Genomic DNA, 19,295 nt, shown 5'->3' on the forward strand with positions numbered 1-19,295 from the left:
GCAAGAACTGTATTTAATTACTTTAACCTGTGACTAAATGGGTGACTGCAGTATCCTGCATGGGAGTTAATTAATGTGCATACCCTGCATAAATCATATTCATTATGCACTGTCATTATTTAATGATATTCTACCTATTCTTGGTATGTTAAGATTTTTAAGACAGGGATATATATATATAATCTTCCCTTCATCTTTTCATTTCATTAACAAAGCTAATGTAAAATTCTAATTGCAGCCAGATGAGAACATTCTTAATAATTCTCCACCAATTACTGCAGGAATAAAGAATCTAAGTTGAACACCCAAATTCCATAAGCTTTACACAGTGATTTAAACAATGAGGTAAAATATTGCACCTTGATTGTTACACACACACAAATATGAAGTCCAAGATCAGCAAATTACATGAGAAGTCTTTGAGGTTAAATTTCCTCTGCACATGGAGAATCTTAAAGAAGATATATATATTTGGGAAGATCAGGCAAGTAATTCTTCATATATATAGTATATATATACAATAATGTAGACTTTATCAATATTCTGTCAGGTCCAGTTCTAAGATTACAACTTCTTGTATAAAACTGGCACTGAACTTGTAAAAGAGCTCATTGCGATGTAACTTCAGGTGAACAAAACCACTGCAGACTGGCAGTGGCATGCACTGAACATGAGCAGAACTCTCATTTTCATGCACGGTGATCAGAACTTTAAATACTTTTTTGCACCCTTTGAACCCTGAACCCATAAACTCAAACCACGTTCATTCCATCCCTGAACTCGAAGTGAGAACAACCCGTACACTGCAGGGGCATCACTGACGTGCTGGAGCTGCTCGCCTGCAATGACACAATTCCTAATAATAATTCATCATTTTCTTGTACATTTCTCAAGTGTCCACAAGCTGATATTGCCAGCAGACAGGAATTCTGTAGGAACTAGTCATGCATTCCAAATCTTTCCTTCCTCCCTTTCCACGTCCTCCAAGTAGTCTGTGATTAGCTTGTATTAAAAAAAACGAACCCTTGCTTCAAACATTTTTTTATCTGTTTTTCACTTTATTAAGCATAAAGATATCCAGGCGGAGATTAGGTATGTCTCTCGCATGAGTACGCAGATACGCAGCTATGTGGCAGTCAGGCAATGGGACAGGCATTACAGGGAGGTGGTGGAGTCAGCATGCCGGGAGGTGTTCAAGGCGTTACACGCGGGCACGGGGCGATGGGGTTCAGTGGTTTAGCGGGGTTACAGCGGCGGTGCGGGGCTGACGGGCGGACTGGATGCCCCCAGAGGTCCCTTCCAGGCCCCTATCCCCATAACTCCATCCCCTCACGCCCTCCCGCCACGGCCTCTCCCTCAGCCATGCACCCCACGTGACCCCGCCCGGCGCGCGGCCGCCCCGCCGCGAGACTCTATGGTGGAGGGCGCGCGCGGGCCCGGGAGCTCTCGCGAGAGCCGCGATGGAGGCGGCGGGAGGAGGCGCCGGAGGAGGAGGAGGAGGAGGTGTCATGGCGGCGGCGGGCGCGGGCTCCGCGGGGTCCGCAGCGCGGGGCGGCGGCGGCTCCTCGGCCGCGTCGCGCTGGTTCTTCAGCCGCGAGCAGCTGGAGAACACGCCCTCGCGGCGCTGCGGCGTGGAGGCCGACAAGGAGCTCTCCTACCGGCAGCAGGCGGCCAACCTCATCCAAGACATGGGCCAGCGCCTCAACGTGTATCCGAGCGGGGACGGGCGTGAGGGCGGCGGGGGCCGCGCGTGGAGGGGCGGCGGGAGACCTTTTTCGTGGCGTGGGAGCCGTCCCCGGGAGCCTTGCCGGTGGTCCGCAGCCCCGGCCGGCGCTCCCCGGGATGGAGCCGTGGCCTGGAGGCACAGAATGGGAGGAGGAGCCTGGCGAAGCCCCCGCGCCGCGCTCTTTGTCGGCGCTCGGGGACGCGGCTCCCCACCTGCCCTCACCGCCGCGCTGCCGGCCGGAGCCGCTCCTTGGGGCTTTCCTAAAGTAAACCCGAGTTGCTGTTTTCTCCGAAAGGGTAAAACTCCTTAGCCGTTCTTTAATGTGATTTTTTTTGAAGGGGAAAAAAAAATCGATCAGAGCAAGGCCAGACCCTCAAATCCCTGACTGAAATAGTTGAACTGGAACAAAACAAAAGCACTAGAGTGTTTCAGTGTGTGTCGCCCATTGAGGAGTTCTCATTCCGTGGGTGACTGTGGGGAGCCTGGCGTAGGAATCTCCACATGGTCTGCGGAACAGATGGGAACGATACGTGTTAATATCAGTTAAGGGTGTGTTAATATCAGTTAAGTTCTGAAGTGTCACGTCCCTAATCCATTTTCGGCTGAAGACAATATGTTGCGAGCAGTGATTGATATGGAAAGCGCATCGCTTTCAGGTCTTGTCGACAGTTTTCTTAATATGTAGTGTTTCCTTCATTTAATCTTCCAGATCTCAGCTTACCATAAATACTGCAATTGTTTACATGCACAGGTTTTATATGCATCATTCCTTCACAAAATTCAATCGAAATGTAAGTATGATTTTATGTTTGGTAATAGCATGCCCATAATTCTGGCAGTTCTGACTGAGAAGTGTTACGCAGGAGTGTGAAGTGTGATTTGTTTTTAGGAATTCTAGCTTCTTATCAATGGTTTCGAAGCAGTAATGATACTTGTTTTCAACTTTCGATTACTTTAACTAGTGGCACTTAGATTTTATCTTCTAACATCTAAATGAAAAATAAATAGGCACCATCAGCAAGCACATTTCAGATGTGTGAGGAATACATGTAGATATTTCAAATGTGGCTGGTGTTTATGTGCTGAAGCTTGAAAGGCTAATGTGTAGGAACACACATTTTTCTTGGTGAAGTCAGTGGAAGTTCTGGCATGGTGTGTCTGACAATGATAATGTGTATATATCCATATGGATTATGTAGCTGTTCCTGAAGCAGTGTAAATTGTTTTAGCTAGTCTAATCTTAAGTGGTAAGTCATATTAGATAAGAAAAAATTTTGCATGTGTTGAGGTAAATCTTGTTTTGTCTAATAACCTGGATATGTTGACTCTGAACACAGAATATGTTGTTAAGAACAGAATGTTTCAGTAAAAATGCTAGCTGTTATTGAGGGATATTGGAACAGGTATGGAACTGGAGATAACTTGGGAATGTCAGGCTTCTTTTTTTGAATGTCCAGTACTAGATGCAATAGGTGGAAAAATAATAGTAATATAATAGTCTAGGTGTTCTTGGGGTTTGTTTGTTTTAAGGAAGAACAGTCAATAGTGATGGTGGTTTAAATGTTAAGGATGAGTTTTCTTAGATCTTCTAATGACAAAACAGATTGAGACAGATGTTAGGTCTAGGTCAGAGCAGACTTTTACCTACCAAGGAGTAGACTCCTGCAAACCTTGCCATCTCTGCAGCTGGGGCAGGTACACACTGGGGTACAAGGAGAGCCAACTCTTCTTCCTGTCATGAATTTGTTCATTATTGTTGGCTGAGCAAATGGGCATCTTGTTTGGTGCCTGTTTAGCTGGAAGCACATATATGTTTGTAGGTACATTTCAGAAGTGTATATAGTTATTTTTCATGCAAAATCTGAGCTAAACTCAAGTTTCCAGCAGCTTGTTACCAGAACTGCAGTGTGTTCATCCTTACAAGTTCCTCTTTCTCCCCTCCTGCTGCTGTTCTGCCTATGTAGCAGTAACCTGGAGCTGGTGAGGCATCCAAAGTTTTCTGTTGAATGGCTTGTGGGCTTGATAAACTAGAGCTGCTTGGGGTGGAGAGATGGCTCAGTGTGGAGCTGCTGTGTTTATATATAGACCCACATACCTGTTATATCACCTGCTGGAGTGCTGCTTGCACTGTCAGCTGCTAATCTGGGCTAGATTTAGGCAGCAAGGAGTTTGGGCTGCTGAGTTTGGGTTTTCACTGGGTGCTGGTGAATGACAGTCACTTGGAACTGGCAGTGCAGTAGTGTTTGAATGTGTAATGCTCTTTATATGAAAAATACGGCTTGGGTTAAATTATGAATGTTAAAATTCAGAAGTAAGCTATGTAAGGGCAGACTGCCATGGAAACTGCAGCTATTACAGGGGAGGGAAGTGTACTGTTTAATTAATTCTCAGGTAATAATGTTCAGAGTTAAAGGCAAGTGAGCTGCAGGTTGTACCTCAGCAGTACTGATTCTTGCTGAACTCCTTTTTGTAATTCTTAATGAACATAAGGCCAGAGAGTGGCTTTGTGTGTGTGCTGATGGGCAAGAGCATTTTCTTTTTACAATTCTGCAGGGCAAAGAGGGTGTCAGTGAGTGGAGTCACTTTTAAAATACTCCCAAACCATCCATTAGGTCCTCTGCAGAGAAAGCAAAAGCCGAGAACTCTAATAAATACTTAATATCAACTCTTCAGAGTACTTGGCAAGCTAAAAAATGTAACAGTATTCATCTCTGCAAGAAGAAAGTAACCCTTGGAAAGGAATAGTAAGGTACTGGCCATTTCAAAGGTAAGACCTATGCAGTATATCTAATATTTCTTTTGTTGTGTGCACGTGGTGCTGTTTATCCATGGCAGGAAGGAATCTGAATGCTGGGGCTAGAAAATTAGATGGCCATTAGTCAGAATGCCTTATGATCTTCAGCTGAAAAAATGTGGCCTGTGTTGTCTTGTTTTATTGGTAGATGAATGTTTTTTGTATGGTAATAAGCACTTGCACATTTATCATCATGTGTAACTGCCAGGTTACACAAATACACATGTATGCCATGTATGTGACATGCACTTAATTGTTAACAAACAGGGATTCTAATGGAAGCTCAGTTGCTGAATAGTTGTTGTCTTAATTTTATGGGCTTTTTCTTTAGTAAAAGTTACTGCTAAACAGTTTTACAGGCTTTCAGGAGTTTGAGTCATCTGTGAACAGGGAACAGAATTCCCAACAGTATCTTCAATCTGTAGAGCCTCAGGGGTGGCATGTACCAGTTAATGTAGTCTTGGTTCATTGGGAATGTATTATATGTACTGCTTATTGGCCAAACATCCCCTTTTTTGTGAAATTACTGTGAGCTAGCAAGTCACTTTTGAGTTGCTCTGGATTACCTACTGAGTATTTGCATTTAGGTACAAAGAAGAAAGTATTGAGGTTTGGATGTTGCAGTCAAGGTAGGCAAAGTCCTTACAAGGTTGCTGTGCCCCAGTGAGGATGGAAATTTACTTTACCAATTCTAGGAAGCAGAATTGGATGCCCTGACTACTAATTTCCCTGGCTGTGCAAATGACAGGAGCTACTTTGGATCTCCTCAGCACAAATTATTCTTTCTGCATTGCTGACCAGGGCATAGGAACTTTGGGTTGCTGAGTATAAAGTTAGTCTGTGCTAATATTGGGATGGGGAGGGAGCTTGCTGGCTTTTAATAGGGAGTACTAGCCTCACTATTATACTTTAAAATATCTTCAAAATTAAAATTCTTCTGCAAATACTGTTTCAATGTAACTTGTGTGTTACGTTGTTATATAGCAAATAGTTCTTTTGGATGCTTACTCCTCAGTACACTGATTTGAAGAACAGAAAGGGGGGGGAAAATCCTTCATATGCTGGCAGTGAGAGGTAAGGCACCCAAATGGGAGCTGTAGTTTTTAAATATAATCCTTAGAAATGCCATGTGGAATACCAGCCAGCCAGTTGAAAATAGTCTTGATGATGTGAAGGGGTTTTTGTGACATACAGTGGAGCTTAGTGAAGAGCCTACAGAAGGCTGCATGAGGAATTGTTTTCCTTCAAGTGCAAGGTAGGTGAGTTGTGTGGAGGCTGTTTTGTTTCCAGTCCTCTGCATTCCCTTCCTTGTGCCCTGTCCAAATCACAGTATTAAACAGTTGACTTTGCAGTTTTGCAAAGTTCTTGAAACTTTCATAATACGCTTCAAGCTCTAGTGAGGCTGTTTTGGGTACTTCAGTTCTGGTTTTAATAGTGCAATTTAACATATTTGCTGCTTTTATGCAATGTGAGCTCCTGGTTATAATAATAAAAATTCTTCACAGCTCTTTGTGTTCAAACTTGAAAACCGTCTCATAGACTGTAAGCACTTTATGTCTTAGGCTAAACTGTATCAGTCTAAAAACATACTAATATTGGCATTGGAGGGGAGAGGGAGATCTCAGAAAACTACATGCATGCTGCTGATGTGTTCTGAGCTTTTTTTGAGTGCCTTTGTCATTACACTGCCTTTTACTTTTTAAGTGAAAAAGGGCTTGTACCACAGTTCCCAGTGAAACTTGCTGTATAGTGCTTTTGGGTTGTGTAAACAAGGCTCTTATGTTTTGGGGATTTTTTCTATTTCTGTGAGACTTGGCTAGTAATAAAGTGGGATTTAATGTCATATATCACATGTGTTCTGAAGATTTCTCAAAGACTATTAGGGATGCATAGTATATAATTACTCTAAGTTATTTTGATTGATATAAAATTAAGATATTTATATATAGGAAATACACTATTGCTTTGTCAAATATGTTTCTTTAATTGTGCTTTTTTTGTTCTACTTTGCTTGGGTTTTTTTGCCATTTTTGGTAATTGGAAATGAATGAAAGCATTTGAGTAACTTTGCCAGTTAGACACTTAGCAGGGTGTGTTCACTGAAGACTACATTTGTGCCAAGTCTGGAATTTTACTAGGATGTCTATTTTTCTGAATCAATACCAAGGGAACTAAAAATAATGGCCTACTCTAAACTGAGAGTGAGAACCCTTGCCCTAGATAGGATAAAGACCTGAAATTCTTTGGCCAGAAGCCAACACTTCTTTTTGAAGGAAATAGTTAATTGGGCTGTACATAGATTTCTGATGAACCAGAGTTATATGACAGTTAATCAGCTTGAGTTAATCAGCCTCCAGAGCTGTGTTTTGTGTAAAGTCTTGGAGATCAGGAATTGTGTGTAGACTTCTTGGCCAGATCTGATCCGCTTCAGTAAACCAGAAGAGATCCTGAAGTCAGCCTGATTGTGCTTTTTTGGAAAGAAGTAGAACTTTGGTGCAGTCAGACACAGAGTAACAGTGAGTGAGAATTTGCTGATGGTTTAATTATCTGGTCATTGGTGACTTGGTTCAAATAATTCCTCTGTGAAATGGAAATATTTTCAGCCATGGCAGTTGTTGAAAATTGAGTTCTGTAAAATACCTTTATATGATGTGTGTGTGTCTTGGGTTATGCCTGTGTGCACTGCCTGACATCTTCTGCATTTTCTGCCACTTCAGAGCTGTTGATACTCTCACTTTTTGAACTCCAGAAAGTGTTTCCATCATATTTACTGTTTAAAAGTTTTACCTCCCAGTGTGAGACACATTTCAAGTCGTATGTCCTTGGCAAAGGAAATTCCTTCCAGAATTTTAAATCATTACTTCAAGCAATGGGGATAGGAACTTCTACAGAATCATCAGAAGTATTAAATGACAGTGCTAATATGGCCTTGTTCAGCAACACTTCACCTTGGGTTTTTATTTCATTTGTTCATCAGGCTTAGGTTACAAGATTCTTAAAAAGAAAACAGGGGTTCTTGTCTCCCTTGTAAAAGAATTTGCTCCCTGTGACTTGTTTGGGGTGGTTAGTTTTTATAGACTGAGATTTCTCATGGCACACTTCTACTCATCAAAGAGTATTGCCTTACCAATTTTCAAGTCTGCCAACTTGAAAGTTTTACTTAAGATCCAAGCAGACATTTCAAAGTGATTTAAGGATGCAAAAAAGTACTCTCAGTACATTTGAAAGCTTCTGAAATTTAATCCTTTAAATGTTTAATTAGTTTGTTGCAGTTTTGCATATATTGTAAATTTTTATACCAAATGTTTCATTTTGGCATCAAAAGGGGCTGCTTACTGGCAAAAAAAAAGCAAATCTGACTTTAGAGGTGCTATGCCTCCTATTTAGCCTAGTTTTGTTTGGACATTGAATGAGAAATCCAATACTTGCACCATGTCTAGATGATTTCTAGTACCATTTTAATTCCTGGTTAACATGGGCAGCTTTTGCATGCAAAGAGAACCTAATTCATCAGTGGTTGGTGGTTTGCTGTGTTCTGTCTGCACACATCAGTCACTGTAGCTGACAGCAGGTACCAAAATTCTACTTCACAGCTAACTCTTAGGTGATACTGAACTGCCACCCTATGACACCTAGAGTTTCATGTAAATTTTCATCTTTAAATATAGTATGTAGTCTTTACTAACATTGATAGAACTGGTGTTTTACAAATCCTTATGCTTTGTTCTCCAGATACTGCTGGGCATATAGTAAAGTTTCTAAGAATATATGTGTATATATAAAGTTTCTTGTACTTGTAGAACGTATGTTTATTTAACAAGCTGTTTTTATTAAAGTTCTCTGCAAAGTTTCTCACTCTTTGGGAGAATTAAATGCTACCAGAACTTGTGATAAGCTGTTTTACTGAAAAGATGGTGTAGTGACTTGCTCTGTGCAAGAAATTGGATGAACTTTCTCATGAGGTATATTTAACTTGAAACAGCCTGTTCTACTGTGACTAAGTCTTCTGGGCCAAAATATTTCATGTTGAACTAGAATTAGTTTGACCTCAGACATTTTACTTACAAATGTAATTTAACATTATGCTACTCCTTCCCTGTGCTGCTGAGAGGATTGCATCAGTTACAAAATAAAACATGACTAGTTATATTTTTGTTGCCTTGCATGACTTCAAAACTGGAAAAAAAAAACCACAAATCCAACTTCTTAAAGCTTTTCTGTGCTAGTTTAGACTCCACAAAAATTCAAGTCCTGCTTGTAAAAAGTTAAAAAATACACATGTTTTTCTTCTTCAGATAATGTCTCCCACGGCATTGTTTTTGGCTGCAAAAGTGGAAGAACAGCCACGGAAACTTGAACATGTTATTAAAGTAGCAAATGCCTGTCTTCATCCTCAAGAGCCACAGCTGGATACAAAGAGTGATGTAGGTGGAAGTTATGGTTTCAAAGATACATGGTTTGAAAGATGTCATTTCATCTAATGATTTGTTACATTGTCTTACTGGAATATTGCTCTCTGCAGCCTAGGAAGAAAAGCCTTTGTTTTTGTACCATTTAAGTCTTTCTGTCACTTAATGCAGTTTCTTAAAGACTCACTTATTTGTTATGAAACTTGAAGAGATTGCTCCATCTTGAAATTCTTACAGCACCCACCTGACCTCCCAAAAATGCTTTGCTGGAATAGATTGTCTGAGATCCAGACTAAGTTAATCTTGTGAAAGGCAGGCAGGTGGAGCTGAATTTGTAGCAGTGTGTGTACTGGTGGAGGAGAGTAACCCCGGTGTGAAGCGTTGTGAGTTGTCAGTGCTCACTGGCCTGGGTACTGGTGCTGTGTCCTGTGTTGCCAGTGCTGTACCACTGAGGCACTGTGTGAGTGAAGTTCTCATTGCTGTGTCTTCACCTGTCTGCTTGTTTGTTTCAGGCATACCTTCAACAAGCCCAAGAGCTGGTTATACTTGAAACAATAATGCTTCAAACTTTAGGTATGTCTTTCTAAATACCTCCTGTGCAGCCAGCTTGCCATGACAAGCTAGTGGGACCCAAATAATTTGGATTTTTGATGTGCTATTGGTACACTAGAATTTAACTGTTTTCCTGCATAACTTCTGAATTTAGTTTTGTGTTAGCAGTTCTGCTGTGTTCACTGTGAAGAGGAAAAGTGTGTCTGTACGTGTGAAAGAGATGTTTCTGACAGTTTGAGGTAGAAATGTGTAGGCTTCCAAATAAATTTTACTCCAAGTAGTAATTACATTGACATTTCTTCCCATAAGGTAGCTTGGTGTAGTAGGCTGGCTGTGCATGTCCTGAAGCAGTTGGAAAGATATTTGTACCCAGTGCTCTTCCCTATTCTGCCTTTCCATTATGTATTTCAGCAGGTGCTGACTCTGAAGAAAACAAGTTGTAGAGTAGCCATTTAATGGATTCAGATGATTCCATTTGAAAATTTGAAGTGGAATGTTTTGTCAAGACACTGTTCTGACTAAAATACCATAGAGACAATTACAGCCAGAGGCTTGAGAACACTGGCTTGCTCAGATATTCTTAAATACCACTTGGGGTATTGTTAAAAAAAAATAGCTCACAGTAGTGACCTAGTTCTTAAAACAGTGTCATAAATCAAGAAGGGTTTCTTAAGTCACGGATCTACGAATTTATTTAATTTCTAATTTCATACGTGCAATATGTTCAAGTGCTAGAAATCAATTAATAAAAGTATACATGCACACCATTTTGTTTGCAGTACAGTTTTTACTGACTTAGTAACTTGCTAGAAGTTGTTCAGATATATTCCGCTTTAAAAAGATTGTAATTTCCCAGGTTATGTGTGTACAGGATTTGACATTACTGGAGGAATGTTTTAGTAATGGATTACAAAGTGACTTTACCATCTATCATTCAAAAATATGAAAAGATAAAGAATAAAAGGCACTTAAATAGTGTTATTTATTCTGCAGTGCAAAGTTTCAGCAAATATTTTAGATCTGTGGGGAAACATAAGGGGTTTGCTTTTTATTTTACAGATGCAAATGTATAATTCTAAAATGTATTTGTAACTCCCCAGGTTTTGAGATTACCATTGAACATCCACACACAGATGTTGTGAAATGTACACAGTTAGTGAGAGGTCAGTGACTTTTAACCACTTCTGTAAGTCCTTTTTTACCTTTCTTGTAAAATTTGAAAGTAATGTTATTTGTCTAACATGATTTTTCACCAACTATGTTATCCAAAGAGTATGTTTAAAATTAATTATTAAAAGTTTGATATTTACCTTTAGAGAGTCACAGAGTCCAGTCTTTTGTCCTTCATAATTTTTTTTTGTTTTCTTATTAGCTTTGTTTTTAACAGTTCCATGTGTTTTGGAATGCCAGAAGCAGTCAGCAGTTGCAGACTGATTGGCCAGGTCCATAGTATGGTTCTGAGCTGATGATTTTCACTCTGAAGTAGTTTTGCCAATTGATGGCTAATGCCAGCTTTTTGTCTTAGCAAATCTTTTCAGGTAATGGACTGAGGGATGGGGAGCGCATAGCAAGTCTGCTGTCACATGCAAATAGGTGTGACTAATTGTTTTTCTGTAGCAGTGTGTCCTTACTGTTTTGGATGGCAGCACAAAACCCCAAACCTTTAGTTAAACATATCCTGTAACTTGTCTGCAGCTCATTAATCTGACAGGCTAGAAACCTGTTTTGTTCTCTATATTTTTTGTGGCATTTTGGCACATCTTCTTTAATTCTTGAATTGGTTTCTCTTGGAGCTTTAAAAAAAGATTAAAACACCCTCTTATAAGATGTAGGATAAAAAAACTAAGTTTCAGTTGTGAAAGCATCTAAAATAAGCTTTTCACTTCAATTATGTTTCTTAAGTAAAAAGTGTTTTGAAATTATTAGACCATGGTTGTTAGTCTCTAGTCATTAGCTGGTTTTGCAGTGAAAAATGCATAAGTTCTTCTAAGTTTTTGGTGTTTTTTCTTCTCCCTCTATTAAATGTATAAAATTTAGTTACAGCCTGACCCTGTTAACTAGATTTGGTTTGTAGTAACTCTGGAATTAATGTTGTTCTTTTAAAGAAGGGTGTCTCTTATGTGCTGTAGCTTCCTGGTGAGTGTCTTTGGACACTGAGTAGGGCTGCTGCTGTAACTTGGTTGCATTTAAAGTAGTTTCATTGCTCTCCTTGCTGTAAGATAATGATTCTCTGCTTTCTGCCCAGATTTGGTTGTGACTTGGTGCACGAGTCCAGTTGCACCTGAACTCTCAGTAGTCTGCACCAGCTGCTCTGTAGGGTTTTGTTTTGGCTTTTCTTAGCTGTTGGTCACTGTAAATGTGAGCACGTTTTACTCTCTTGGGGAGCCCCTGTGCTTCTGTTTGGTGTCTGGGGCTGTGGGGAGGGGTGGGGGAATGTTGTATTGCCTCAGGATTTCCACATCAGAGTGTGTCACTCAAGCCTACAGGCACACTGCTACACAAACTGGATAGCCTTTCATCAAGGGCAGATACCCCTCTAAAGCAGTTCAGCCTTTCCCTTTGTGTTTTGTAAGCTAATTTTTTTGTACTGACAAAGTTCATACTTTGAAGATACTGTGAATTTTTTAATTTGACATCTTTAAACTAGTATTTAATATCAGAAGACTTGAAAAAATACTTAGAAGTCTAAAGTGATATCAAACCTTGGAATCTGAAGACTTCAGTGAGGGCTGAAAATCAATGTAGCTCAAGGACTGGTGCACAGTGAATGTAATGTCTCTGATGTTCAAAAACCTGCTCACTGTAAGACGTGTGCTCCTTAGTGTGTGTGTAGTTGGAATCCTTGGGAGCATGTCCCTAGGAGTGGTGTAGACTGTGAACACAAGATTTGAGTACCTCATATCAAAATAAGAAAAAGGAAACTAATTAATTCATTTAAAACATCAGGCATGAGATTTGAAGTCATGCATGCAAGACAGGCAAGGACAGAATAACTGCCATGGAACATTGGTTTTATGTGTTGAGAGGACAGGGAGATGGGCCCATGGGCACTGTGATTAACTTCAAAGACACAGCGGTAGGAGTTTAGTTTTCTGTCCCTGAACGTTTATTTATTGGAAAGGATGGGTTTTCAAGGTCAGTAGATGTAACACTCAGATATCTGAGTCCTGAAGCTTTTAAAATATGCCTGAGATTTTTCAGTGTTAAACCTTTAGTGCTAAAGGGATTGACTGAGAAGTTAAAGAAATCCAAGGTTACTTCATCCACTTCTGGTAACCTCATCTTGGACAAAAAAACCACCTTTTCAGAAGGCAGAGATACCTTTTCTGAATAAAGATGATAACTTACCCAAGCCTGTTACGATTAAAACTTCCAACTGCATGTTTATAGAGAGGAGGAAGGGAGGAATGTCATGTCTGACTATCAAAAAGGAAGCAGCAATGTTAGCTGAGGTCTGCAAGTGTGCTTCAGGATCTGGCTTAGGGTTTGTGCCCTGCCTTGTCAGGTGGTGGGAAAGGGCCCTTTGGCTGGCTAAACTGCAGTGCCTCAGAGGATGGCTGATTCTCTCCATCAATTTTTGCTGTCTTGCACCCAGGGTAATTTGTTTTATGCAGTCACTGTTACCCATTATTAAGCTGTAAGCTCTCCCCTTTAAAAACAAAATGAAAAAATAAAAACCCAGGTTGTGTTGATGATGCTCAAAAAACTCAACCAAGTCCTTTGTCAGAAGACTGTCTAGTCTGGCAGTGGCGCACCAGAATGAATTGCTGGAAGCTGAAGATGAGTGGGAGTTGGTGCAAATAAATATAATTGCTTCAACATACAACTAAAGAAAAAATTAATTCTTCTCTAAAATTGAAAGCCTTTTTGACGGTGTTACTAGACAACACAGATCATTGCAGAGAAGGAGTGACTGGATATGTAGATAATGATTCATGGTGTTCAGGCATACAATACCTAGTTACTCCTTCTAGCATTCAGAGACTCATGGGTTAATGAAATTATTCCATCTTTGCAGTTTGGTCAGTATAGCAGACAAGGAAAATGGTGTGGGCTTAGTATTTTTTCTGCACCATTCTTCCTCAGTGTCAAGAGACTGAGAAGAGGAGACAGGACCATCATTCCTTAGGATCCCACAGGTCTAAGGAATCTGAAGGCAGTGGATATGTGAGGGCCTGTCAGCGAGCTTCAGTGTCCATTCCAAGAATGCTCCAGTAGTGAAGAGAAGAAAGGAAAAAAGAAAAGGGGAAAAACAACCCCACCAAAACACCAAAAACTGTCCTGGTTTTGGCCCTTGCTGCCTTCAACACTAGCTGAATGATCAGCAGTGGAACTGCCCTGGTGCCAAGATTGTGGCATGGTCCTCTTACACTGGTGCAAAATCAGTCTGTTCTCAGCCTGCTTCTGGTGAAACTTGGAATCTGTATCCTCATCTCCATCTTGGGAAGTCTTCAGTCACTCCTTTCTCTGTTGGAACACAACCTTTTGGAACTGAAGATGAGATCTCAAGGATTTCTAGGATTGTTCTCGCTGCTCTGCAGGTTATCAGGTATCTCGAACACCCATGATCCTTACTAATCTGTTCTGAAAATTGCACTGTCAAATCCTTCAAATATCCCATAGTATCTGTGAGCAGATGCCATTGCTTAAATCAGGCTGAGAAAGACAAAATCAGCAGAAGACAAGGTGAAAATGCATCAGCTTTTTCAGAGGGTATTTTCATGACGAAAATTTGAATCTTAAAGGTGTGGAAAGATGTGAAACACCAGCTGCACTCCAGCACTTGCTACAGGCGGCCTTCCCATTCTGAACTTTGACCCCAGGTTTTTGTGGGCCTGTTCCCAAGCCTTAAATACTTTCAAGAAATAAAGCCACCAGGACTGCTCAGACCTGAATGCCTACACCATGGCCTCCTCCAGCCCTTTCCTGATACAACAGGCACCTTCCAGCATTCCTCTGTTCAGAACCTGGGGCTTTCTGCTTTTGCCAGAAGGACTTCAGCAAGCTTCTCTCTTCTGATGCTGACTGGCTTATCTGCAATCTCCTCTTTCTGGGGAATGCTCACAGATTGTCAGGGTCCAGGCATAGCCAGTTACCAGCTCCTAATGGGGACTTGGCAGTCACATTTTCATGAGCATCCCAAGATCCAAGATAAGCTGTGTTGAAGAAAAGACTCAGGTATCTTGGAACTGCAAGCAGTGAATTGAGTGCTGTGCCCAGCAAAAAGCATTTTGGTTTCCAGTTGGCAGTTCCTTGGACACAGCCTCTCAGAAGGTGTCAGACAGCAAGTCCTGTTTCCAAATATTGATGACTATTTCACTAATCCCTGTCTTATGGCTGCTTCTGCAGCAGTGAGACAGGATGGATGTTTGAAATCACTCCTGAATGCTAAAATCTAAAACTGGTCATTCATGGCTGGTGTCGTAGCCATCGGTCCTGTGGCTTGTGAGTTGTAAGAGCAGCTCTGCTGGCTTGTTTTAGCCCTTGCTTCAAGATGATTTAAATTTTGGAGATGCACTTTCCACTACTATAATGGAAATAAATCACCAAAATACAGGAACCAAAATTCATTAGATTTAATTTCATTGATGGATTCTGCTAAACCAAAGCTGCCCTACATAGAAGAGTTTGGGACGGATATTTTCAGTTGTGCTTTGTGTTATCAAAGGCTTTAGTTGTGAGCTGAAGTTTCTTGCTGGTTTTGGCAATGATTATTATTTAGCTGTAAGTAAATTGAAACAGAATCATACTGCTTTTAGTATAGGTAAGGCATTTAGCAGAGTGATTTTTGATTGAGGCTAAAGTGTGTGTTTCAAGATGTGATTCTTTTCTTCCAGGTATGTGTTATGATTTACTCATCTTTCAAGCTGATGTTAAATAGAAGTTTTCTGGCATCTGCTTTTCTTCCTTGTCCAGAAGGGACATTTCAGTGAGAGTAGAAGTGCTTCTTGGTCTTGCTCCCTTAATTCAAACATGTAACTTTATAGAATATATAAAACATTGAAGATCCTTTAGGTATTGCTTTGATGAAAAATGAAGAGCAAGACATCAATTTCAGTCTTACTCAACCATTGTGTATTTTTATTTGTTATGACAATCTCATTTTCCTTTTTCCTTTTTTTTTTTCTTTTTTTGTGATTCCACCTTCTTTTTAGATGGGAGGAAGAGGTTGAACTGCTTGGTTTTTTGGCATGCAATTACCATTACAGCATGCAAACTAAATATTATGGCATAACACATTGTCAGTTCACCTTCTGATTATTATGGATTAGTAGAATTTGTGTGTAGGAACAGATCCTGTTACCTTGCAACTTCCACATTCTTCTTAGATTATGGCACTTCCTGGCTGTGTAGCATAAAAACAAATCTGAATTTTATTCCTTGGCAATTATCAGAAGTTGAGTTAAATCACATTTTAATATGCTTTTTAAAAACTAAATTTAAAAGCCACTGTAGTATTTCTCAAACTTTCTAGAAATATTATTAAAATAAAAGTTTAACAGTATTCCCTTTGACATAAAATTCAACACTACGCTTTCTGCAGGTAGCACTGATTTCAAGTGATAGTGTCAAAGTAAGAATTCAATGAAGGCTGCATTCAATCTGCGGTTAAACCCCTTGTGCCCAGCTATTCCATTAAATGCATGTTACAGTAAGTTCTCTTACCTGAGTGAGGAGCATTGGGGAGTCACTCTAGGGGTCAGCACTCTGTGGCTGTAACAGCCCAAGTCAGTTTTTCATTCCTGGCATGTTGCAGTCCTGTGGTTTGTTTCAGTATTTTTTTCTGACTAACTCAAATGAATTTGTCTGTTTCCTGTCGAAGCCTTGCCATAGATTTAACAAATATGGAGCAAAATGTTATGACTACAGTGCTCTTAATTAGAAGGAGCAGAAAACTGATTTTTTTCCCACGTGGCTTGGGGGCTGGCTGTGTTCCTGGGCTTTGGGAGAGAGGTGTGGCTGTTTCTGGGGAGGTGGGAGGGTGCCCTGCCATGGCCTGCTCCAAGAGCAGATGGAGCACTGTGCTGTGAATTGGCTGGGACTGGCTGCCTGCTGCACTCCCAGCTCCAAGCAGGGATCCCTGCAGGTGAGGGTGGGGAAGCAGCGCTTCCCAGAGGAGAGTGCTCACCTGGCAGCTGTTGGAGGGGAGCTGTGCTGTGGGCTGTGCAGGGGGAGGGAGGGGCACTGAGGGAATGACAAGTCCAGCTCCCGTACTGAGTGTGTCTCAGTCTTCTCTGTCTCAGAAAAGATTATTTTAAAGGCTAGTTAGCTAAAGCCAGATCAGTACTTTAGAAATACCCAACAGTGATTTTTGGAAGGTAAAACTGCTTGAATTTTGGAATGAACCTGACAAATTAGTGCAGATCTTTAATCTCTCTTGTTTTTCTTTTCTTACAGCAAGCAAGGATTTGGCACAGACATCCTATTTCATGGCTACCAACAGGTTGTTATCCTGAACCTCTTTGTTGCACTGTTGTAGCACACTATAGCTTCCTTTACTGCAGGGCCCCCTGATGTGTCTTACCCTTGTTGCAGTGGGGGACTGGGCCACCTCCCGTGGTGGTACCTCCCTGCCTGCAGTGCGGTGTATTGGACAAGGGCCTGACGGCACAAAGGGCTTAAATGCACAATGAGAAGTGTAGTGGTGCTTTCTGATGACTTTTTCTCGATTGTGAGTGCATAAGTCTAAAATTGGTAGCCTGAATAGCAGCTAAAGATTACAAAGAGATAAACTTAACCTAGAAATCCGAGCATCTTGGTAAGTACAAAACTATTTTTAGTTTACACTTGTAGTTAATGGCAGTTTTCTCTTAACTTTAAGTATATTGATTCAGTCTTAACTTATAAAATTCTAGTGGGCCTAAGATATTTTCAACTAGCTGATTTTTCTTTTTAGATAGACTAGTACTAGCCCAATGTTATTTCTTTTAGAAACAGCTCTTTAATATTAATATATAGTTTTAAAACTTAAGTACTTAGATAAATTTATAGTCCTAGGATTCCTAGTGGGTGTTTTGTAGAAATAGCCTGTCATAGAAAGAATTAAGAGAGCAGACTTTAGTCTTGAATACTTCAATTTGCCTCTTGCAAAACTACTTTAACCTTTATTTAAGAGAATTGCATTATGTGTAGATAGAGTTTTTAAACAGTATCTGCTGGTTATTAGAACTGTTCAAAATAAATAAATAACTCCTGGTGGTTCCTTGATGGGCAAGATACTGTACTTAAGCAGCTGTTAAGAGAAGTTATGCTAAAGAAGTGAAAGTGAACCAATGTGTTTGTGGTGCTGGAAGCTGAGGACATCACAAATGTCACAAATCCAAGCCTGATGAAAGCAAAGCCCACAGATAACTCACCTGGCTGCTGTGGAACTGCTGGGGACCTTCTGATTGTCTCATTCAGAGACTGCACAATTAGCTCTATGCATTAGACTGCAGAATTTAATTCACCGTATTATACTGCCCTTTTTTAGTACTTAAGTACAGGACAATAATTGGTAAATTTATTTACTGTTGTTCAGGCTTTTGATAGCAAAACCAAATTAAACTTTTCTACCAGATAAATGCCCCGCCCTTTGTTTTCTTAGGGCAGTAGGATATCTTATGAACTTATTCAACAAAATGTTTAACTGCTGTTGATTGACAAGCTGTCTCATTCTGTATGTTAATGGTTGATTTGTTTGGGTTTTCTGTTTTACATGTTTGATTTCCTTTGGTTCCTCATTACGAAATGTGTGCAACAGCCTTCACCTTACCACATTCTGTCTTCAGTACAAGCCCACAGTGATAGCTTGTGTGTGCATTCACTTGGCCTGCAAGTGGTCCAACTGGGAGATTCCAGTATCAACTGATGGGAAACACTGGTGGGAATATGTAGATCCTTCAGTTACTCTAGAACTACTAGATGGTAAGTCGTGCTCCTGTCTCACTTTGAAATTCAAGGGTTTATTCATGGTAAGGATGGAGCGTACTATGTAGTGAGAGCATTCAGCTGAAGTTAAGTCTCACTGACTTCATGTGCTGTATCTTCAGTGAAAGAAAGGGATAGGAGTGAGGAGAACTTCAGAAGTCAAACTTGGGTTGGCTGGGGTGTCCACATACCTTTTGCAGGTGGAGGATAGAATCCTGCTTTTAAATGCTTTTCAGAACCAAGACAGAGATGGAAATCTGTCCGTGCAATTCATGCAGTCCTGATTGTTTCAGGTACCTCAGTGTTGTTCCAGTGACTGTGTCCATCAGGCTGTACATAAAATTGCCATGTTTATGAAGGCAGTTCTGTGTTAACAGTTTGGTGTAGCTTGTGGGATCTCAGACTCTGGTAAGAGGAAAGCATATGCCTACAACACCCTACACCTAGAAGTTTGCTGTCTTTCAAGTTCATATTTACTACAGTGGAGTCTGAATTTGTGGGCCAGGTGTGCTGCTGTAGAGGAGGTGGGAGCTCCTGGGGCTTGCAGATCTGTGTGTTGGACTTTGTTGGTCCTGCAGTGAAACATTTGTTTCACAGCAGTGGTGGAGTTCTCCAGGTTTCAGATGGCCCAGCATTGACTCTCTGTGCCTGCTGTTATCCTCTGCTGAGCTGTTCTTCCTTAATGGCACTCTGGGGAGGGAGAGTTTGAAAGTGAGAAATTGAGTAGATGTCATGTGAAGCACAGAACCTGAGTGAGCTTCAAAGTGCAGGTTCAAACATTTCTGTCTTGGCAGGCTTCTTTAAGCTGTAGCTGCAGTTCCAAACACCACCCTGCTGCCTTCCCGCCTGGCTGTGGGTTTGTGCCTTTGGTAAACACACATTGTGTGGATCTGTAAAATCCCCC

The 19,295-nt window shown here is 40.8% G+C and overlaps 1 protein-coding gene across 5 annotated transcripts in view; it reads left to right on the top strand.

Annotated features, from left to right (window-relative positions):
* The first annotated feature begins 1,460 nt into the window (after positions 1-1,460).
* Positions 1,461-19,295, top strand: part of CCNT2 (cyclin T2) — a 25,821-nt gene continuing 7,986 nt past the window's right edge. For 2 of the 5 annotated variants that reach the window (XM_030952272.1, XM_030952270.1), the window contains exons 1-7: positions 1,461-1,708; positions 2,436-2,517; positions 8,816-8,944; positions 9,442-9,502; positions 10,582-10,644; positions 16,880-16,925; positions 18,225-18,388. In XM_030952272.1, the coding sequence (XP_030808132.1) occupies positions 1,461-1,708; positions 2,436-2,517; positions 8,816-8,944; positions 9,442-9,502; positions 10,582-10,644; positions 16,880-16,925; positions 18,225-18,388 (793 nt within the window). Of the gene's footprint in view, positions 1,709-2,435; positions 2,518-8,815; positions 8,945-9,441; positions 9,503-10,581; positions 10,645-11,898; positions 16,134-16,879; positions 17,241-18,224; positions 18,389-19,295 lie in introns of those variants that run through there. The other 3 variants (XR_004060879.1, XM_030952273.1, XM_030952274.1) reach the window with 3 other exon arrangements.

Source organism: Camarhynchus parvulus, chromosome 7 (assembly GCF_901933205.1).
Source record: "Camarhynchus parvulus chromosome 7, STF_HiC, whole genome shotgun sequence".
Lineage (NCBI taxonomy): Eukaryota > Metazoa > Chordata > Aves > Passeriformes > Thraupidae > Camarhynchus > Camarhynchus parvulus.